The sequence below is a fragment of the Hydra vulgaris genome, chromosome 15 (genome assembly GCF_038396675.1).
Source record: "Hydra vulgaris chromosome 15, alternate assembly HydraT2T_AEP".
Taxonomy (NCBI): domain Eukaryota; kingdom Metazoa; phylum Cnidaria; class Hydrozoa; order Anthoathecata; family Hydridae; genus Hydra; species Hydra vulgaris.
The window spans coordinates 33,125,235-33,141,933 of record NC_088934.1 but is presented as its reverse complement, the minus strand read 5'-3'; the positions used below and the strand labels follow the sequence as shown (position 1 = coordinate 33,141,933).

The 16,699-nt window shown below is 28.1% G+C and overlaps 1 protein-coding gene and 1 long non-coding RNA gene across 2 annotated transcripts; both read left to right on the top strand.

Moving 5' to 3' along the window:
* The first annotated feature begins 482 nt into the window (after positions 1-482).
* On the top strand, positions 483-881 carry LOC136091897 (uncharacterized). Its single transcript, XM_065819612.1, has one exon. The coding sequence runs from the start codon at positions 483-485 to the stop codon at positions 879-881; it is 399 nt and encodes a 132-aa protein (XP_065675684.1).
* Positions 882-3,119: 2,238 nt separating this feature from the next.
* On the top strand, positions 3,120-6,316 carry LOC136091657 (uncharacterized). The gene is made up of 2 exons (XR_010644163.1): positions 3,120-3,248; positions 3,607-6,316. It is a non-coding gene; the product is annotated as an uncharacterized LOC136091657 (long non-coding RNA).
* Positions 6,317-16,699: the final 10,383 nt, after the last annotated feature.

The following is a 16,699-nucleotide window of genomic DNA, read 5'->3' as shown; positions in this document are numbered from 1 at the left end:
TAGATGGTAAAATCATGTTAGTCAATAGTAGCTGAAAATCTAAACAGCTTCTTTCTTAATATTGGTCCAAACTTAGCTAAAAAAATTCCATCAAGTTCATCATCGTATGACTCTTATTTAAAAACATATGGTAAGGTCATGGACGAATCTAAACTAGATATTAATGAATTACGATCTGCTCTAGATAATCTTAAAAACAACACAAGTGTAGGTTTTGATAATATTAACATGAATGTTGTTAAATCAGTTTTTCATTTTATAGAAACCTCTTTAGATCACATTTTTAATCTTTCTCTTCAATCTGGTACAGTTCCAGAAAAATTAAAAATTGATCGAGTCTTACCTATTTTTAAGTTTGGCGATGATTCAGATTCTTTAAATTAGAGACCAATATTAGTTTTGCCATGCTTTTCTCAGTTATTCGAACGTATAATGTAGTAATAACGTGTAGGAGGCTAAACAGCTTCGTAACAGTAAATAATATGTTGTACAACAAGCAAATTGGCTTTAAAAAATATTATTCAACTGATCACGCTTTGACCGAGTTAGTAACTCATCAAACCAATGCCTTCAATGATGACCGTTTTACATTAGGAGTCTTTATTGATCTGTACATGGATATAGTAACAACAGGTGTTACAAATAGTAAATTGTTTGATACCCTTTATACTGATTTCAATAAAACTTTTGACAAAGTTTCACATAGAAAATTAGCACTAAAACTTGAAGCATATGACATTACATCTACGCCATTGAAGTGGGTAATTTCTTTTTTAACTGCTAGGAAACAAAGAGTTGTACTTGGAGAAAGTGTATTATTATGGGTGGACATAGTATGTGGTGTATTAAAAGGTTCTGTGCTTGGCCAATTTTATTTTTAATATATATCAATGATCTTCCAAGTCAACTTACAAACCAATTGTTGTTGTATGCAGATGATTTTAAAGTAATAACTGAAATTAATAATGAAACGGACGCACGTAATTTACAAAATGACAATTCAATTTTGAAAAATGTAAAATCATGCATATTGGTAACAAAATTAAAAATTATAAATATTTCATGGCTAACAATAATAAAAAGCAAGAATTAATTACAACTAAACTGGAATAAGTTCTAGGCGTATTAATTTCAAATGACTTAAGTTGGGAAACACAAATCAAAAATGCATGATCTATTGCAAACTATAAATATGGTATAATATGCAAACCATTTAAGTATAAAAATATTGAACTAATAAAATTGCTGTATTGTAGTTATTTACGGTCCCATTTAGAATTTGCAATACCGGTATGGAGTCCTTATCTTGAAAAAGATATAATAATATTGGAAAAAATTTAAAAAACGAGTATCAAAATTAGTACCTGAGCTACGTCATCTATCATGCAATGAAAGACAAGAAAAAATGAAATTGACATCTTTAAAACAACGTAGAATACGAGAAGATCTTATGCAGTTGTGCAAATGGTATTATGATATAGAGAAAATCACTTAGAAAGTTGTTTTCTCAATATCATAATACCATTTGTACATTTGCATGAGATCAGGTCCGTCTTCAAACATTCAAGGTAACAAACATCATTTATTCACCGATAAGAAATACTTAAATCGAGATCGTAAGGGTTTTTTCTACAAATCGCACAGTCAAATTCTGAAACAAATTACCAATTGAAACAGAGGAAGTTAAAAATCTCAACTTATTTAAAGCTAAACTAGACTTAATTGACTATCTTTAACAATTTAACTAACAGCCGTAGTAAACTAGCAGCCGTGGCGCAACTTATAGCAGACGTAGCGCAGTGGTAGCGCACTTGCCTCAGAAATGTCAAAACCATTGTTAAAACCCCACCCCTGGGCAAGTTTTACAACATCGGTTGGGAAAAAGGCGTGCACTTTCTATTAAATGCTCTTCCACGGCGCTCTGTGATAAGAACGTAAGGACTTCCTTGAGACACCGAAAAAAAAAAAACTACTAGCATTAAATGTGTTCCAATATATTCCTTGTCATAAAGTTCATGTATAAAATAAAGCATGGACTTCGCTATGGCTTACTTCATTATAATAAAGATAGAAGCATCGTCTCCAACAATTTTCTTTATTATAGAGAAGTAAGCCATATCCCACAGAGTTCTCAGAAAAATAATTTTGTAATTCAAAATTTTGTAACTCAAAAATATAATATAAAGTTATGTTTGTATTCTATTTAGTACAGGAGACCAGTTTTGTGGAAAAACTTTCAGCATATCGTTAATATTAAAAAAAAAACATTTCCGCCATTCAAATCTAAATTACGACGTTCTTAAGACGAATTTTAATATCGTAGATTTTCTCTGTCACTTTTAGAAGTTGCTAAACTAAATTAACACCATAAATTTAAATATCTAGATCATTTAACAAAAAGAGCAAAGTCAATATTAAGAACTTCAATGTCTTTATCAGACTTTCATTAAAAATATTTACTTTTGAAGTTACCAACAATTTTTTTAAATATATTTTATGATATTGCAACAGAAAGTTGATCATTTTATTTTATTACGTTTTTTGTTTCTTAACACCTTAAAATTGTCTTTTTTAAAATGCTGTTGCTAATATATTAAGAATATTTATAAGCGTTACTATTGGGGCTCGGTGAGAAGGGCTAATTTATGCCTTCTTCTTGCTCAAGCCAATTGTACTTTTATATATTGTTTTACATCGTAAACATTTTTAACGGCAAAATAAACTAACTAAAAAAAAAAAAAAAAAGGTTGGCATTAACATAATTTCTTTTAATGGATCAAGTTATAATGGTTTGTGAAAGGAAAGGAAAAACGGAGTTCATTTATCGTCTATAACTTTTGATTATTCATTATGTTTTAAGGTAACTGGTATCATCATAAATCAAGATTTAAATATAGTTTGCAGACTCAATGGATTTCATTTGCTAATAGATTTTCTTATTAATGAAACTTTTCTGAATTTGAAAACATTCACCTTCATGCTATGAGTAATTCTTTTGATAACAACGAGCTTATTTAGTTCCTTTGAAGTGAAAACTAAAAACATCTGGAAAATGCAATCAATGAATGTATAGAAATAAAAAAGAAAAATCACGAACATTTAAGTTATAGAATCAGTATGTTGAACATATTAGTTTAGTTAAATAATGTATTCTAACAGAAAAAACTTCTAACTAGTTAATGCCTATTCACTCTTTACAAAAAATACTGAATCTTTTTGCAGCAACTAAACATGCAAATTATGCAAAGGTACTAGAATTTACATTCAAGAAAAGTTGTCACTTTCAAAAACACACTCATGGTTATTAGCCAATCCCATAATTTATTTTTGACAACCAATTTTTACGCGGAGTGGCTAATGAGTTGGATAGAGATCATATTTATACAACAAAATTTTTTTTTTCAGTCATGCGACAAACTTTATGATTTTTACCTCATTTTGGTATCAAATGATGTTTTTTTTCAAAATACTGTTTCTGGAGCCTTGGATCAAACAAATCCAAATCCAAAATGTTTTTCTTAAAAACTTAACTAACTAGTTGTAAACTAAACTAGATCAAAACGTATCAACGCAATTCAAAAATATATATACACATTTTTTCTTTAGTTATCTTGGGGCTCCAAAAAGACCTAATGGTCGCATCACAAAGCATCGCAGTAGCATTTAACTTGGAAGTTTTTGTTGCTTCATATTGAAAAATTGCCTTGAGTAGGTGTCTAACCACAGATCTGTATGTATATTTGTATGTATGTATGTATGTATGTATGTATGTATGTATGTATGTATGTATGTATGTATGTATGTATGTATGTATGTATGTATGTATGTATGTATGTATGTATGTATGTATGTATGTATGTATGTATGTATGTATGTATGTATGTATGTATGTATGTATGTATGTATGTATGTATGTATGTATGTATGTATGTATGTATGTATGTATGTATGTATGTATGTATGTATGTATGTATGTATGTATGTATGTATGTATGTATGTATGTATGTATGTATGTATGTATGTATGTATGTATGTATGTATGTGTGTATGTATGTATATATGTATGTATGTATGTATGTATGTATGTATGTATGTATGTATGTATGTATGTATGTATGTATGTATGTATGTATGTATGTATGTATGTATGTATGTATGTATGTATGTATGTATGTATGTATGTATGTATGTATGTATGTATGTATGTATGTATGTATGTATGTATGTATGTATGTATGTATGTATGTATGTATGTATGTATGTATGTATGTATGTATGTATGTATGCATGCATGTATGTATGTATGTATGTATGTATGAATGTATGTATGTATGTATGTATGTATGTATGTATGTATGTATGTATGTATGTATGTATGTATGTATGTATGTATGTATGTATGTATGTATGTATGTATGTATGTATGTATGTATGTATGTATGTATGTATGTATGTATGTATGTATGTATGTATGTATGTATGTATGTATGTATGTATGTATGTATGTATGTATGTATGTATGTATGTATGTATGTATGTATGTATGTATGTATGTATGTATGTATGTATGTATGTATGTATGTATGTATGTATGTATGTATGTATGTATGTATGTATGTATGTATGTATGTATGTATGTATGTATGTATGTATGTATGTATGTATGTATGTATGTATGTATGTATGTATGTATGTATGTATGTATGTATGTATGTATGTATGTATGTATGTATGTATGTATGTATGTATGTATGTATGTATGTATGTATGTATGTATGTATGTATGAATGTATGTATGTATGTATGTATGTATGTATGTATGTATGTATGTATGTATGTATGTATGTATGTATGTATGTATGTATGTATGTATGTATGTATGTATGTATGTATGTATGTATGTATGTATGTATGTATGTATGTATGTATGCAACACAGATTGGTTCAGAATTGGTCAATATTTAGTCGAAATCGGTTAAAAAATGGATAAAATGTTTAGCGACCTATTATTGACTAAAAATCGACGCTTGATTCAAAATGCATATTTCAAACATTTTTTAATATACGTTTACTAAACGTTGATCTAACCGACTTACATTTGTCAATATTGTAAACCTTTAATCGAACTTAATTAAACATAAACATTTATAGATTTAAAATCTACGCTTTAAATCTTTTAATATATACGTTTATCAAACTTCGATCAAACGCGTACAACATTGACTAAAATAAGTCGTTATTCTAAAGGTTTGATCAACGTTTAATTTTAAACGTTGATCAAACGTTAAAAGTTAATAAACATTGATTATATTATAATATAGTAATACAGTCATTGGTCAGAGGACTTACATAACAACTTACGAGTTACGCGGTTTAAATTGGCATAACTAAAACGAAATAAAAAACTTATTTTTTATTGGCTAAATAATTAAATTAGACTTAAATGTGTTTTCTAGATTTGCTTTCTTTCAACAACTGAAAGCAAAACGACTGATAAATAAATAATAAACGACTGTCGGGTGCGCCATTTTAATTCATGGAAGTTAAAAAGCTCTTAACGCGACAATCTACCAAAATGCCAACAAATCAATGGACTACGATGTTTTAGAAATTATTGATGGCGACAATGACACAGTTAAAAAATATGAGTTGCTGGTCTCTCGTTAAAAAAGTCCTGCTGCAAGAACTTTTTTCGTAAGTTTTATAAACATTCTAAACTCATTTTGTAAACGCCAGTATGATTGCCTAACAGTAGGTATTCATCTTTGCAATAATCAAGAGGTTTAATAACCAAATATTTTCAGCATTTTAACTTAATTTAGTTACATTTGCGAAAGAAAATTAGTGGAACAGAGCTGGTAAAAATCAAAGCATATGTTATGTCGCAACGTTACCAGTTTTTTATCTCAAAAATACTAATGTCAAAAACGTTGGTACAGGAAATTTTGAAAAACTTCTATTCAGAAAATCATCTATATGTAAAGTTGTTCTGTGTAATTCCAATTTTGAATTGGAATGCACTTTTAAAGTGCTAACTTTTTTACCCTAGTTTTTTGCGGTTACAAATCAGGTAACAAAATCAGACGATCAGGATACGAATGTAGAAGACGATGTTGCACAAGAACAGGTGCATGATAAACAAGCGGTAGACGTTATTCTAGGAAGATTTTTGATAATGCATAAACCAGATCCAAACAGTGATCCAAAATATTTGATTATGAGTTTATTAATTTTATTAGTAATCTTTAACTTAATCTTTATGTAAACTTTTATTTTCTGCTGATGAGATTAAATTTAAAAAATATTTGATAGAAATTGTTACTATTAAGCTTCCACTGCAAAATGCTTGATCAATTAATTTTTTTTAATTATTGAAGCATGAACATATAAAGTATAGTGCACAAACATTTTTTCTTTAAATCCCCCATATGAAAACATTTTATATAAGTTTATAACTTTTTATGTAGTTTTATAATATAAAAGTATATTATAAGTAGTATAGAATAAAAGTTTATAAAGATATTAAAATAGTTATAAAAAATATAAAAAATAAAACCAGGTAACTCTATTTGGGGGTATCCTGTGTTTCCCAGGATTAACCCATAATATTCTAAGAAATTGTAAAATATTCGGTTTAAAAAGACTAAACTTAGATTTATAGTATACTTATATGAGTTGATATGTACGAGTTCGTTAAAAAAAAAATATTGCCTTTATAGAAAAACATACACGGCTTTAACGATGTTTCGATATATTATAAATTAATAAATTATTATAATAATAAGTTATTAAATTATTAAGATGAAAAATGTCAAATTTATGGTATGTGTATATATAACCCACTATTTAAGTTAAACTTTTATATAATTTATGATTAGGAGTTTATTATTATTGTATATTTTATATTATTGTATGTTTCTGATGTTAAATTTGCGCTATGTCTCACTATCTCAAAACCCACAGTTGTTTTGAAACGACAATTTTATGCATAGACTTATTTGCCAATTTTACTCAGAACTATTTGTCTATTTTGTTATGTATTTAAGTGTTGCAATTAAAAATCACTTAAAAAAATTATTGAAAACAATCTAAGATAAAATTATCTTTTAATAAAGTTTATGTATCTATCTTTGTTGTAAATATATTATGGATTAAAACCTAATTTTCAGAAAGTGACCCTTGGTACAATTCAAAAAAAGCTTATTGTAACTAGGGCCACTAATTTTTAAATCCTTTTAATAAAAGTCCATCAAGTGCTTTTATAGTTTAAGTCAATATACGTATACTAATGCAATGTAATTAGTGTAGAGATGTAATCATATCAGTTTCACTATTTTAGAACAAGTCTAGGGCCTTAAATTTGTGCATTGAAAAAATTTCACCGTAGGCACACGAATTTACCCTAGACCTTATTGGACCTCTTGGCTTAACAAAACTTGGAAAAAAATTATATTATTACAATTATTGATCATTAAAGTAAATATATTGAGAGGTTAGCAATTTATGTTACGACTTTATAGGTTTAGTACTCTAACTATTTCAATAAAGTCTGCTTATTTCCCTCAAAACAATCAACAAGTAAAATTTTTAGAGTTTAAACTGATGGTAAAGTTTTGAAAAAGCTGTTTGGTAATGATAGTATAATTGTAAAAAGAGGCTGTCGAAAATGAAAGTTTTCTAAAGTTCTCTTTAAAGTTTGTCAATACAATCTTAGATATTTTAAGGCTTAGATATTTTAAGAACAAGGCTTAGATATTTTAAGAAACCCATCAAGCTGGCTTAATGACAGCTTGATTGATATAGCACAAATTTTGCCTTTATATCAGTTTTCTAGAATACCTGGGTTTCAAAGTTTAAAATATCAGGGTTTTGCGCATTTTTAGTTGTTTTGGTTCAGGTGGTTTTTCAGAAATTAACAGTTCTACGCAAATAATTAATGTTAGAAAATCATATTGGATGCTTCTAAGTATTGTGTCCTGATGTTGTTTCACCTTTGAAGTGTGTTCAATTTTATGATTCACTCTTAATAGTTTAAGTAAAGATGATGCACTATTGTTAGAGCATAGAGTTGTACAGGGAAATGATTGTTATCTTTTCGTAAGAGGAAATGCCGAAGCTTTGTGTAGCGGTATTAATCCAAGTTTTATTGTATGGAAAGATAATGATATGAGGCAGAGGTGGATTTAAATCCCGTCAAGTGCTGCAAGTGACGAGGTAAAAAATAAATGTAAATATTGGTAATATGACGTCTAACACCTGCTTCATACTAAATGCCAATCTTTATATTTTTGTTATATTTACAGATCTTTTTATTTATTATTTGTATACTTATATTTATTATTTTTATATTTATTGATCTTCATTAGTAATTATTTTGTTAAAAAAATGGTTACTAGATCTTTTAAGTTGTTCTGTTGATAGCACAATAAGAAAAAATATAAATATGCAGAAGTTTGTGTTCCGTCTTACTTAAAAGACAATAAAAAGTACTGTATTGCTGTGAAGTAAGTCACTTGACCTTTTTTATAAAAGTAATTATCTTATTATATTTTAATAAAATAAGTTAATCTGTGTTAATTGTGTAAGAAACTTATCTAGATATAAAAAACTGTAGGGGTCAGGGATGTGAATCATAGAACTTGCATCCATCACACTGGGATGAAGCCAGTCCTGTCTCTGGGTATATAAATAATCTTTCTGCTGAGGTTCTATTTATAAAATTAAATGCTCTTTATACGCATTGACAATTACTGAACTTTTCTGTTTATCAGTTAGTCTCAGAGGTTTTTGATAAAGTTTGTGAGCTTTCTTATTATTTTAATTATTCAGAAAATAGACAAAAGTTTTTAGAAGCATATCAAAGCTAGAACTTCAAACACATCAAAAAAATATTAAGGTTTGTAGAACTAGAACGTATAGATAGTTAAAACACTTTTTCAAGAAAAGTGTAAACGTTAATTTTCTATTTTCCATGTTTTATGTATCATAAAGCATGGAAAATATATAAATAATGTTTAATAAAGAGATTTAATATCAAAGACACACAAAACAAATTTTCTATTTTTTTAAAATTCATTAGCACTTTTAAATTCATCTTTAATTTAGTTAAGACAACAGGTGTCATTGATTTTTCTTTACCTGTTACTTGGTTATTGCAATCAAAAACTATTGAGACGGTTTGTACCTTATTAAAGTCCTTAAGAATAAATTTGTTTCCATCAGAAATGATGTAGATAGTTTCAAAATAGCTGCTACGAAGCATCATGTTTGCTTTCAAGTAAAACTGACATTTTTGTTTCGAAACCAAGAACCTGTTCTATTTTAAAATATTTTTTCTAATGTTCTACCAGAGTCTGTTTCAGAATACTTTAAAAGCGCTTTTACTATCTTTACAAGATTTAAACCAGAAACTGTAGCTACATATAAAGGGCTAGCAATTATTCTATTTATTATGATTCCTTCTCTTAAAAGACCCAAAATCTAATTGTGTTGGTTTTTGCCAAATATCAGGGTTGAATGGGAAACTAGTTCTTTGGGAAAAATATTGGCAAAGTTTCTCTGGAAACATTTCTGACAATATATCCTTAACTTATAAATCAATATCATTTCCTGGGGGCTTTCTGTTATTTCATGTGAGTGTAAGAGGAGTTTTTCTGTTATGCGTTGGTTCAAAAAGTATCCAAGTACAACAATGTCAGAAGATCGACTTGTCGGTTTGGCATTAATGTATATCCATCAAGAAATTGTTCCTTGTATTGATAATATTATCATTTTCTCTAAAACATGTTCCTAGACATGCTGATAACAATGGAGTGATTGCCCCTCCATCGTTAGATGCTTTTTTTTATATTGAGCACATTGTTTAAAAACGTAAGTAAACTTGGGAAGCACACACCCTTCCCCCATTTTCTTTAAAAATGGTTACTTGGATGGATCTTGTAATGAGGTAAATGTTTTTATCCCAATTTCTCTCTATGTTTATAATTTTTTTTTTAATATTTACATATTTTTATTATTAAGTTGGAGGAGGAAGGGGGAGGGGGAGAGGACTCCTTCTCTTTAGTCACTGTATTCACCACTAGTATATGTTGTAACCTAGTTGAATATGATTTTCATTTGTAATACTAGAATACTTTTTTGAATAAAATTACAAATATTTATAGGAATAAAACATTTTTGATAATAGGGTGTGTTAAACCACCATCTCTTTATCTACTTTAACATAAAAATACACCTATCATATTTGGTGGTGGTCTAAAAAAAAATTACATCAAGTTTTTGTATATAAAAATTACCAATTTTACAAATAAACACTCTTCTACGGAAGAAATATGCATTTTGGGGTGGTAAAGATGATGGTTTGGCACCCTCTCTAGCACCCTAGATACGTCTGATGGGTAGACACGAATAAATATTTGTAGCTTACTGTTACATCTATCTTTTGATACCAAGTTTTAGGCTTTTAAATAAGAAATGACAAAGTTATAACAATTTTGGTGAAGAAAAACTTACTTTTGACCACAGTTTTTTCAACCATTCTATATATTAAAAATTTGCTACTAAAAACAACATAAATTTTTGTAGAATTGTCATATTTTGATAAGTATTTCATCTTTAAAATACTGTATTAAAGAGCTTTCCAATTATAAATAACATTTTAGTGTTTATTCAACTTAAAACTTTAATGTCACGTACCTAAACAAAGATCTTCTTTTTTAAATAAATTCCGAAAGGGAAGCTTTTATTCATATGCAAAAAGAAAATGAAGACTATATTATTAAAGTAGGAGTTTAAACACGTTTTTTTAATGTTTTATTTTGTTTATAAAAAAATAATTCTTGACAATTAATCTTTAGTCAAATATTTTTTTTTAGTTATATTTAGTTTATATATGTTTTGACTTTACAGGTCAATGGTCTTTATATCTTTAATAACTGTCTTTACAACCCTGCTGCTTTATTGATATATTCATCAGATAAAACACATGAAATCCTTCGACTATTAACTTCTCTTGAGTTGTTTGAGAAAGCAACTTTTTATTCAAGATACCCATAATCTTAAACCAAGTGAAGTCAAAAAGTTTTTCTTCACTCTAGTGTTTTCATGGCATGTATTTTATTTGAGTCTTCTGATTCTTTTACAGAATTAAATGATATAAATACTTCTGAACTTGTAAAAAAAGAAGCTTATAACAATTGCAGAAACAATAAATTTGCTTTTTTTCTTTCTTTAATTACATTATCTACAGTGCTAAATAAACAAATTTGGTCTATTTATCCTGAATTTGGACTTGAAAAATATAAAAAGTTATTTAAAGTTAGTATATACCCACGTGGTGATCATAAAATAAATAAATTCTTGGTATTTTATGGTGTAACACAGATTATTGCTCTATTTCCAAGGATAAAGATATGTGGTCACCAAATCATTTATTCCTATGGTAAAAAGAGAAGTTTTACGCCTAAAAAAAGTTGTCGAAAGTGATTTAAAAAGAGGATCGTGTTCAGTTTTGCCAAATGTTCTATCGCATTCTTCTGTTACCACTAAGGTTCTTAATCTATCTTGTCAAACTCCTAAATATCTATTTTCAGAAAAAAATCATTAGTTCAATCTTACATATAGTTTTGCATAGATAATGAAACTAAAATTATGAATGTAAATATTAATATTACTCCTAATCCAATCTTACTTAATTGTATTCCTTGTACATTACATCAGTCTACAAGTCTTCCTTTTAATGATGTTTCTACGCAGTAGACATCTATCTGCTGGCAAAGATGATTCAATGTTATTAGATCAAGTTAAAAAATACTTGTTCCTAACTTGTCTTTTGTTTCTTCTGTTTCTGGTAAAAAAAAGAAATGATCATTTGTACATAAATGGCTGCTTGAATATTCCTGGTTAGCTTACTTACAGAAGTAATCGAAATAAATTAATTCCAATTATAAATACAATTACTTTTCTTGGCCGCAACGATATTGCTTTTCAAGGTCATCGTGACAGTAAGTATTATCTAGAGATCAGAGAAACATGTAAAGACAGCATTGGTATAGGTAAATTTGTAAATCTTTTAAACCTTTTTAAACTTTCGTATTGAAGCAGGTGATAAATTTCTTGAGCACCATATTTATTCTGCTCCTAAAAATGCAACCTATATATCTAAAACCGCACAAAACGAACTTATTGAATGCTGTGGAAAAACATTCGAAGTTCTAATTAAGAAAATTAAAAAGTCAGGTTATTTTTCTATCTTGTGTAATGAAGGCTCTGATTGTTCCAATCCTGAACAGCTATCTCTAGATATAAGATACATTGACTGTGATAATGTTATTTGTAAAGACTTTCTACAATATATTGAATGTAAATCTGGTACAACTGGTCTTAGTATTGTGCAAAAAATAATTTCTGCAATTAATGATCTTGGTCTTGATATCCAAAAATGTAGAGGTCAAGGATATGATGGTGCTGGGGCAATGACAGGTAAACTAAAAGAAATGTCATCTAGAATTAAATTCAAAGGCAATTTTTGTTCTCTGTTCATGCCATAAACTTAATTTAGTTGTTAGTAAATCATGCAATGTTCAGAATGTTAGAAATATTCTTGATCAAATCAAATATATATTACATTTTTTTAACTTATCTTCTAAACGTGACAGCTGTCTCAATATATCAAACGCTTTAGTTTGGAAGACAACATTGATGACATAGAAATAGTCCAAATTTATAGAGGTAATTATCCCTCTGTCACAGTTTCAGATTATTTCAAATACTCCATCACATCTCCTCCTCTAGATCATTTAATTAATTAGAAGATAGATTTGATGAAGGTGAGATGGTTGTTTACAAAGGTTTATCTGGTATTCCTGTATCCCGTTGTAAAAAAAGTAAAGAAAAATGCTTTTGGAAGTTAGATCTTATGGAGCTTTACAATTAAGTACAATTTTACCTAATATTAATTTGTTAATCTCTGTTTATTGACTATATTCGTGTATTTTTTATTTATTTTATATTTAAGTTTAATTTTATTTAGTGAAAATTAGAAAAACCAACATAAAAAATAAAATAAAAACTATTAAAAAAAATTTAGCATAACTGTCTATCAAAAAAAGGAAAGAATCCAAAAATGGGTAGCCAACCTTAGGCAACAATATTAATACTTTATATTAACTGCCTATCAATAAAATGTTAGAATCCAAAAATGGAGGGAAACCTAAGGCATTAATACGAATACTTTACACTAACTGTCTATCAAGAAAAGGAAAGAATTCAGAAATGGAGGGCTAACCATAGGCCAAATGACAGTTTACGAATGGATTTCAAATTCCTATAGCTTACCTCCTCGTTGGTGCACTTCGTTAAATAAGTTAGACAAGTAAAAAATGTCTAATTCATGAACAGAATAGCCAAGGCAACATTTTTTTTAGTTTCGTTTTATATGGGTAATTGAGAACAATGCCAAGTAAGGAATAATAAAGTACTGATGCCGCTTTGATGACAAATTGTCAAAATACAGTCGGCGATATTTTTTGCACCACCCCTTCCCCGCTGGCCCGGGGAAGGATTCACAAAAAATTATCGCCGACTATATAACTCGAAAAAGAACAGGCAATACCCACAAAAAATCCTGTATCCGCCCCTGAAAACTTATTTATAAATTTCATTACTTTTATAACTATATCTTATTTTTAAATTTAAGGACTTATATAGCTTCTATTACTCATATAAAATTAAAAAGTTATAACATAATTTTAGTTTATATAAGTTTTAAAACTTTAATAAATTGAAATTGCGTTAACTAAATCAAAGAAACAATTAGACAAAATCTAATAAATTTAATAAACGTTTAGTTAGACTAAATCTAAACGCTTTATACACATTAATTAGACTAGATTTATACGTAAATTAGACAATATCTAAACGCTTTATATGCGTAAAATAATCCTATCCTAGTAGACGTCTAAAATACGTTTGAATAAAGACGTTTAATGGACGTTTGTCTAAAAACTCTAAACGTTAATCTGGATTTCATTCTAAACGGACAATTGACCGAATCTGGACGTTTTATCGAAATGTTATTTTGACGTTTAATAGACGTTTGTGTGTTTACTAGGTGATGAGTTGTTAGCAACTTTGAATGATTTTAAAAGTTTTAAAATTCATTGTTTCAAAAAAGTCTGAGAGAGTCTCATCTGCAAGCATTTTTTAAAACTATAACCAAGAATAATAAAAAATTAACCAGTAGTCTGGTGAAATCAAACACCTCATATGGATTTACTATGATTTGAATTTCACCTCTGCAGTAGGCTTATTTTTAATATACATCTGTCAATTGTCTCGTTGATTTTAAAAATGTGAGCTAAAAATAATTCAATTTAAATAAAATAAGGTTTAAAATGACACTACTAAAAACTTATTACATTTAGTTTTGACAACATAAAATCAAAGTACTTTTCTATTAATTTCATTATATTTCTACAAATTTTAAGAAAAGTCTGTCAGTGGAAAAAAATACTGGCTTCGAGTTATTTTCTTTGTATTATACATCTGACTTAATCATTTTGCAAACCATCGTTTTTTAAACAATTTGTTACTTTTATGACATAAATTATTCCTTAATAATAAGACTAAAATATCAAAATTTTTGAATTTAAGTTTTACTTTAAAAATTGCAAAATAAGAAAACTCACGATGCCCAGGAGAGAGAAATTTAATCAGCCATTTTATTGATCTCTTTGTGTAATTTATTACTCAGAACAAAAAACTGTCTGAAGTTAGAGAAATGCAACTTGAATTTCATGAAATTCAAGGCGTGTGAAACAGCATTGAATTTGATATTTGTTAATTTTTACCTAATAGTCTGATAAAAAATTAAAAAATACGAAAAGTCAAATTTGTTAATTTTTACCTAATGGTCTGATTTTTTTCCGCAAGTTCACAATAATATCTGCACTTCTCAAAAAGTCTCTATATAAATAATTCTAAAATCAGAAACTTATATATTTATATATTATATACTTATATATTATATATTTTGTTTTTGCAAAAAGGTATTGTAAAGTAAATAGTTTCATGTTTATATAATTTTTAACCTTTTACGGTTTTATGATATAAATAGTTTGTTCTCCTGCTTAACAGTTTTATTTATGGTTTCGGCTATATTAAGCTCTCCAACATGATGGCAGCAGGTTAACAAGAATAATGGTCGCCCATGAAACTTAGATAATCTTGCACAAACCCTCTTTAAAAAATAGCCAGGGCTTGAAGTGGGTGAACTGTATCAGATCAAAAGAATATAACAAATTTTTAATTGCTGTGTATCGGGCATCAACGCTATTGTGTTTAAAAATCACGTTTTTTTAATTTCATAACGAAGTTGTGCGTTTTTAAAATACCACCAAATAGATAAAAAATCTTCTATTCTTGGTAATGACGTTATTATATAGTTAATGATTTGTAAATTTCTATTCGCGCTTATTGCCTTTAAAAACTCAAAATATGAAAAAAATTAACTTTTAAAGTGTGGCGCAAGTATTATTAGAAATCCAAAACAAAAAACAAAATAGTTTCATTAAGAAAGTAATGCCTTGGGAATCTTTTATGACACTTCGTGTATTAAAATTTGTTCATGAGGGTCAAAGTGGTATGGGCTTATGGTTGTACTAAAATTTCATAGATGTCTTTATATTGTAAGAAGATCCGATAGATTCTGGGCTGGATTATGAACAGATCTGACTATAGAGCAGACTTTGATGCGAAGTATAAATAGTAACGGTGGCTAACAAGAGGCAGAGGGTTAAAGGTTAGCGTTAGAAATCTTTGGGTATGTTAGCGTGTATTAAGTTTACTCTTCAGTGCTGCAGTGCATGACACAATGACTAAAATGTCTTGAACATTTATTCAATAAAGTGAAGCACATATTGAAATAGGGTTTACAAAAAGATTTTAAGACTTCAAAAACTTTGACGGCTTTGTAAGCTGTCTGGATGCTAGAAATCCATTTTCATTTGAAGACACACATTTACATTCTTTATTAAGAGGAGTTATCTCAGTTATTGATAAAGATGAGAAAAGTTGTGAAGAAGCTAAGAATATAGGTCTTAGAATTAACAAAGGTCTTGATAACTTGCTGTTGCCAAATGCAAAAATAAGAAGACTCAATCAAATAAAAGCACTCAATTTATTAACGAACACTGTTAAAACGAGCAATAAAAAATCCGTTTGTTTGAACTCAACTATTTTATCTATAAGATAATCAGCTATAGCGAAGAGAGAATAAAGTGTTGATTAATACTTTATGTATGAGTTGACAACTTCTCCACTGTCTTTATTAATGCAAAATCTAATGCGAAAAGTTGATATATTATCTTTAAGGAAAACATTGCTAAAAGAAATTAACATATTATCAAATCTGGATTTGACAAGTTGTATATTTAATGTTGATGGAAGTGCACTGTTACGCCGCATACATTGGATAAAAGGGATACAATTTGGTGATTCAGCAAAAACATATCTAACATATAACAGGAAAAACTACGGAACTGCTATTATAATATTAATGGCTACAAACAGATAGAAACTAAATCAAATAAGCATACAAGAAGATTTATACAAACTTCATCTAGCAAAATAAGCATAAAAAAACATTGTTGTTTTATATTCACAATAATACTTTTTTTCAAACACGCACAATAAAAATGG

What these genes read in the sequence shown, in the direction of transcription:
- LOC136091897 (XM_065819612.1), top strand. Translation starts at nt 483, where the DNA reads ATGTTGTACAACAAGCAAATTGGCTTTAAAAAATATTATTCAACTGAT.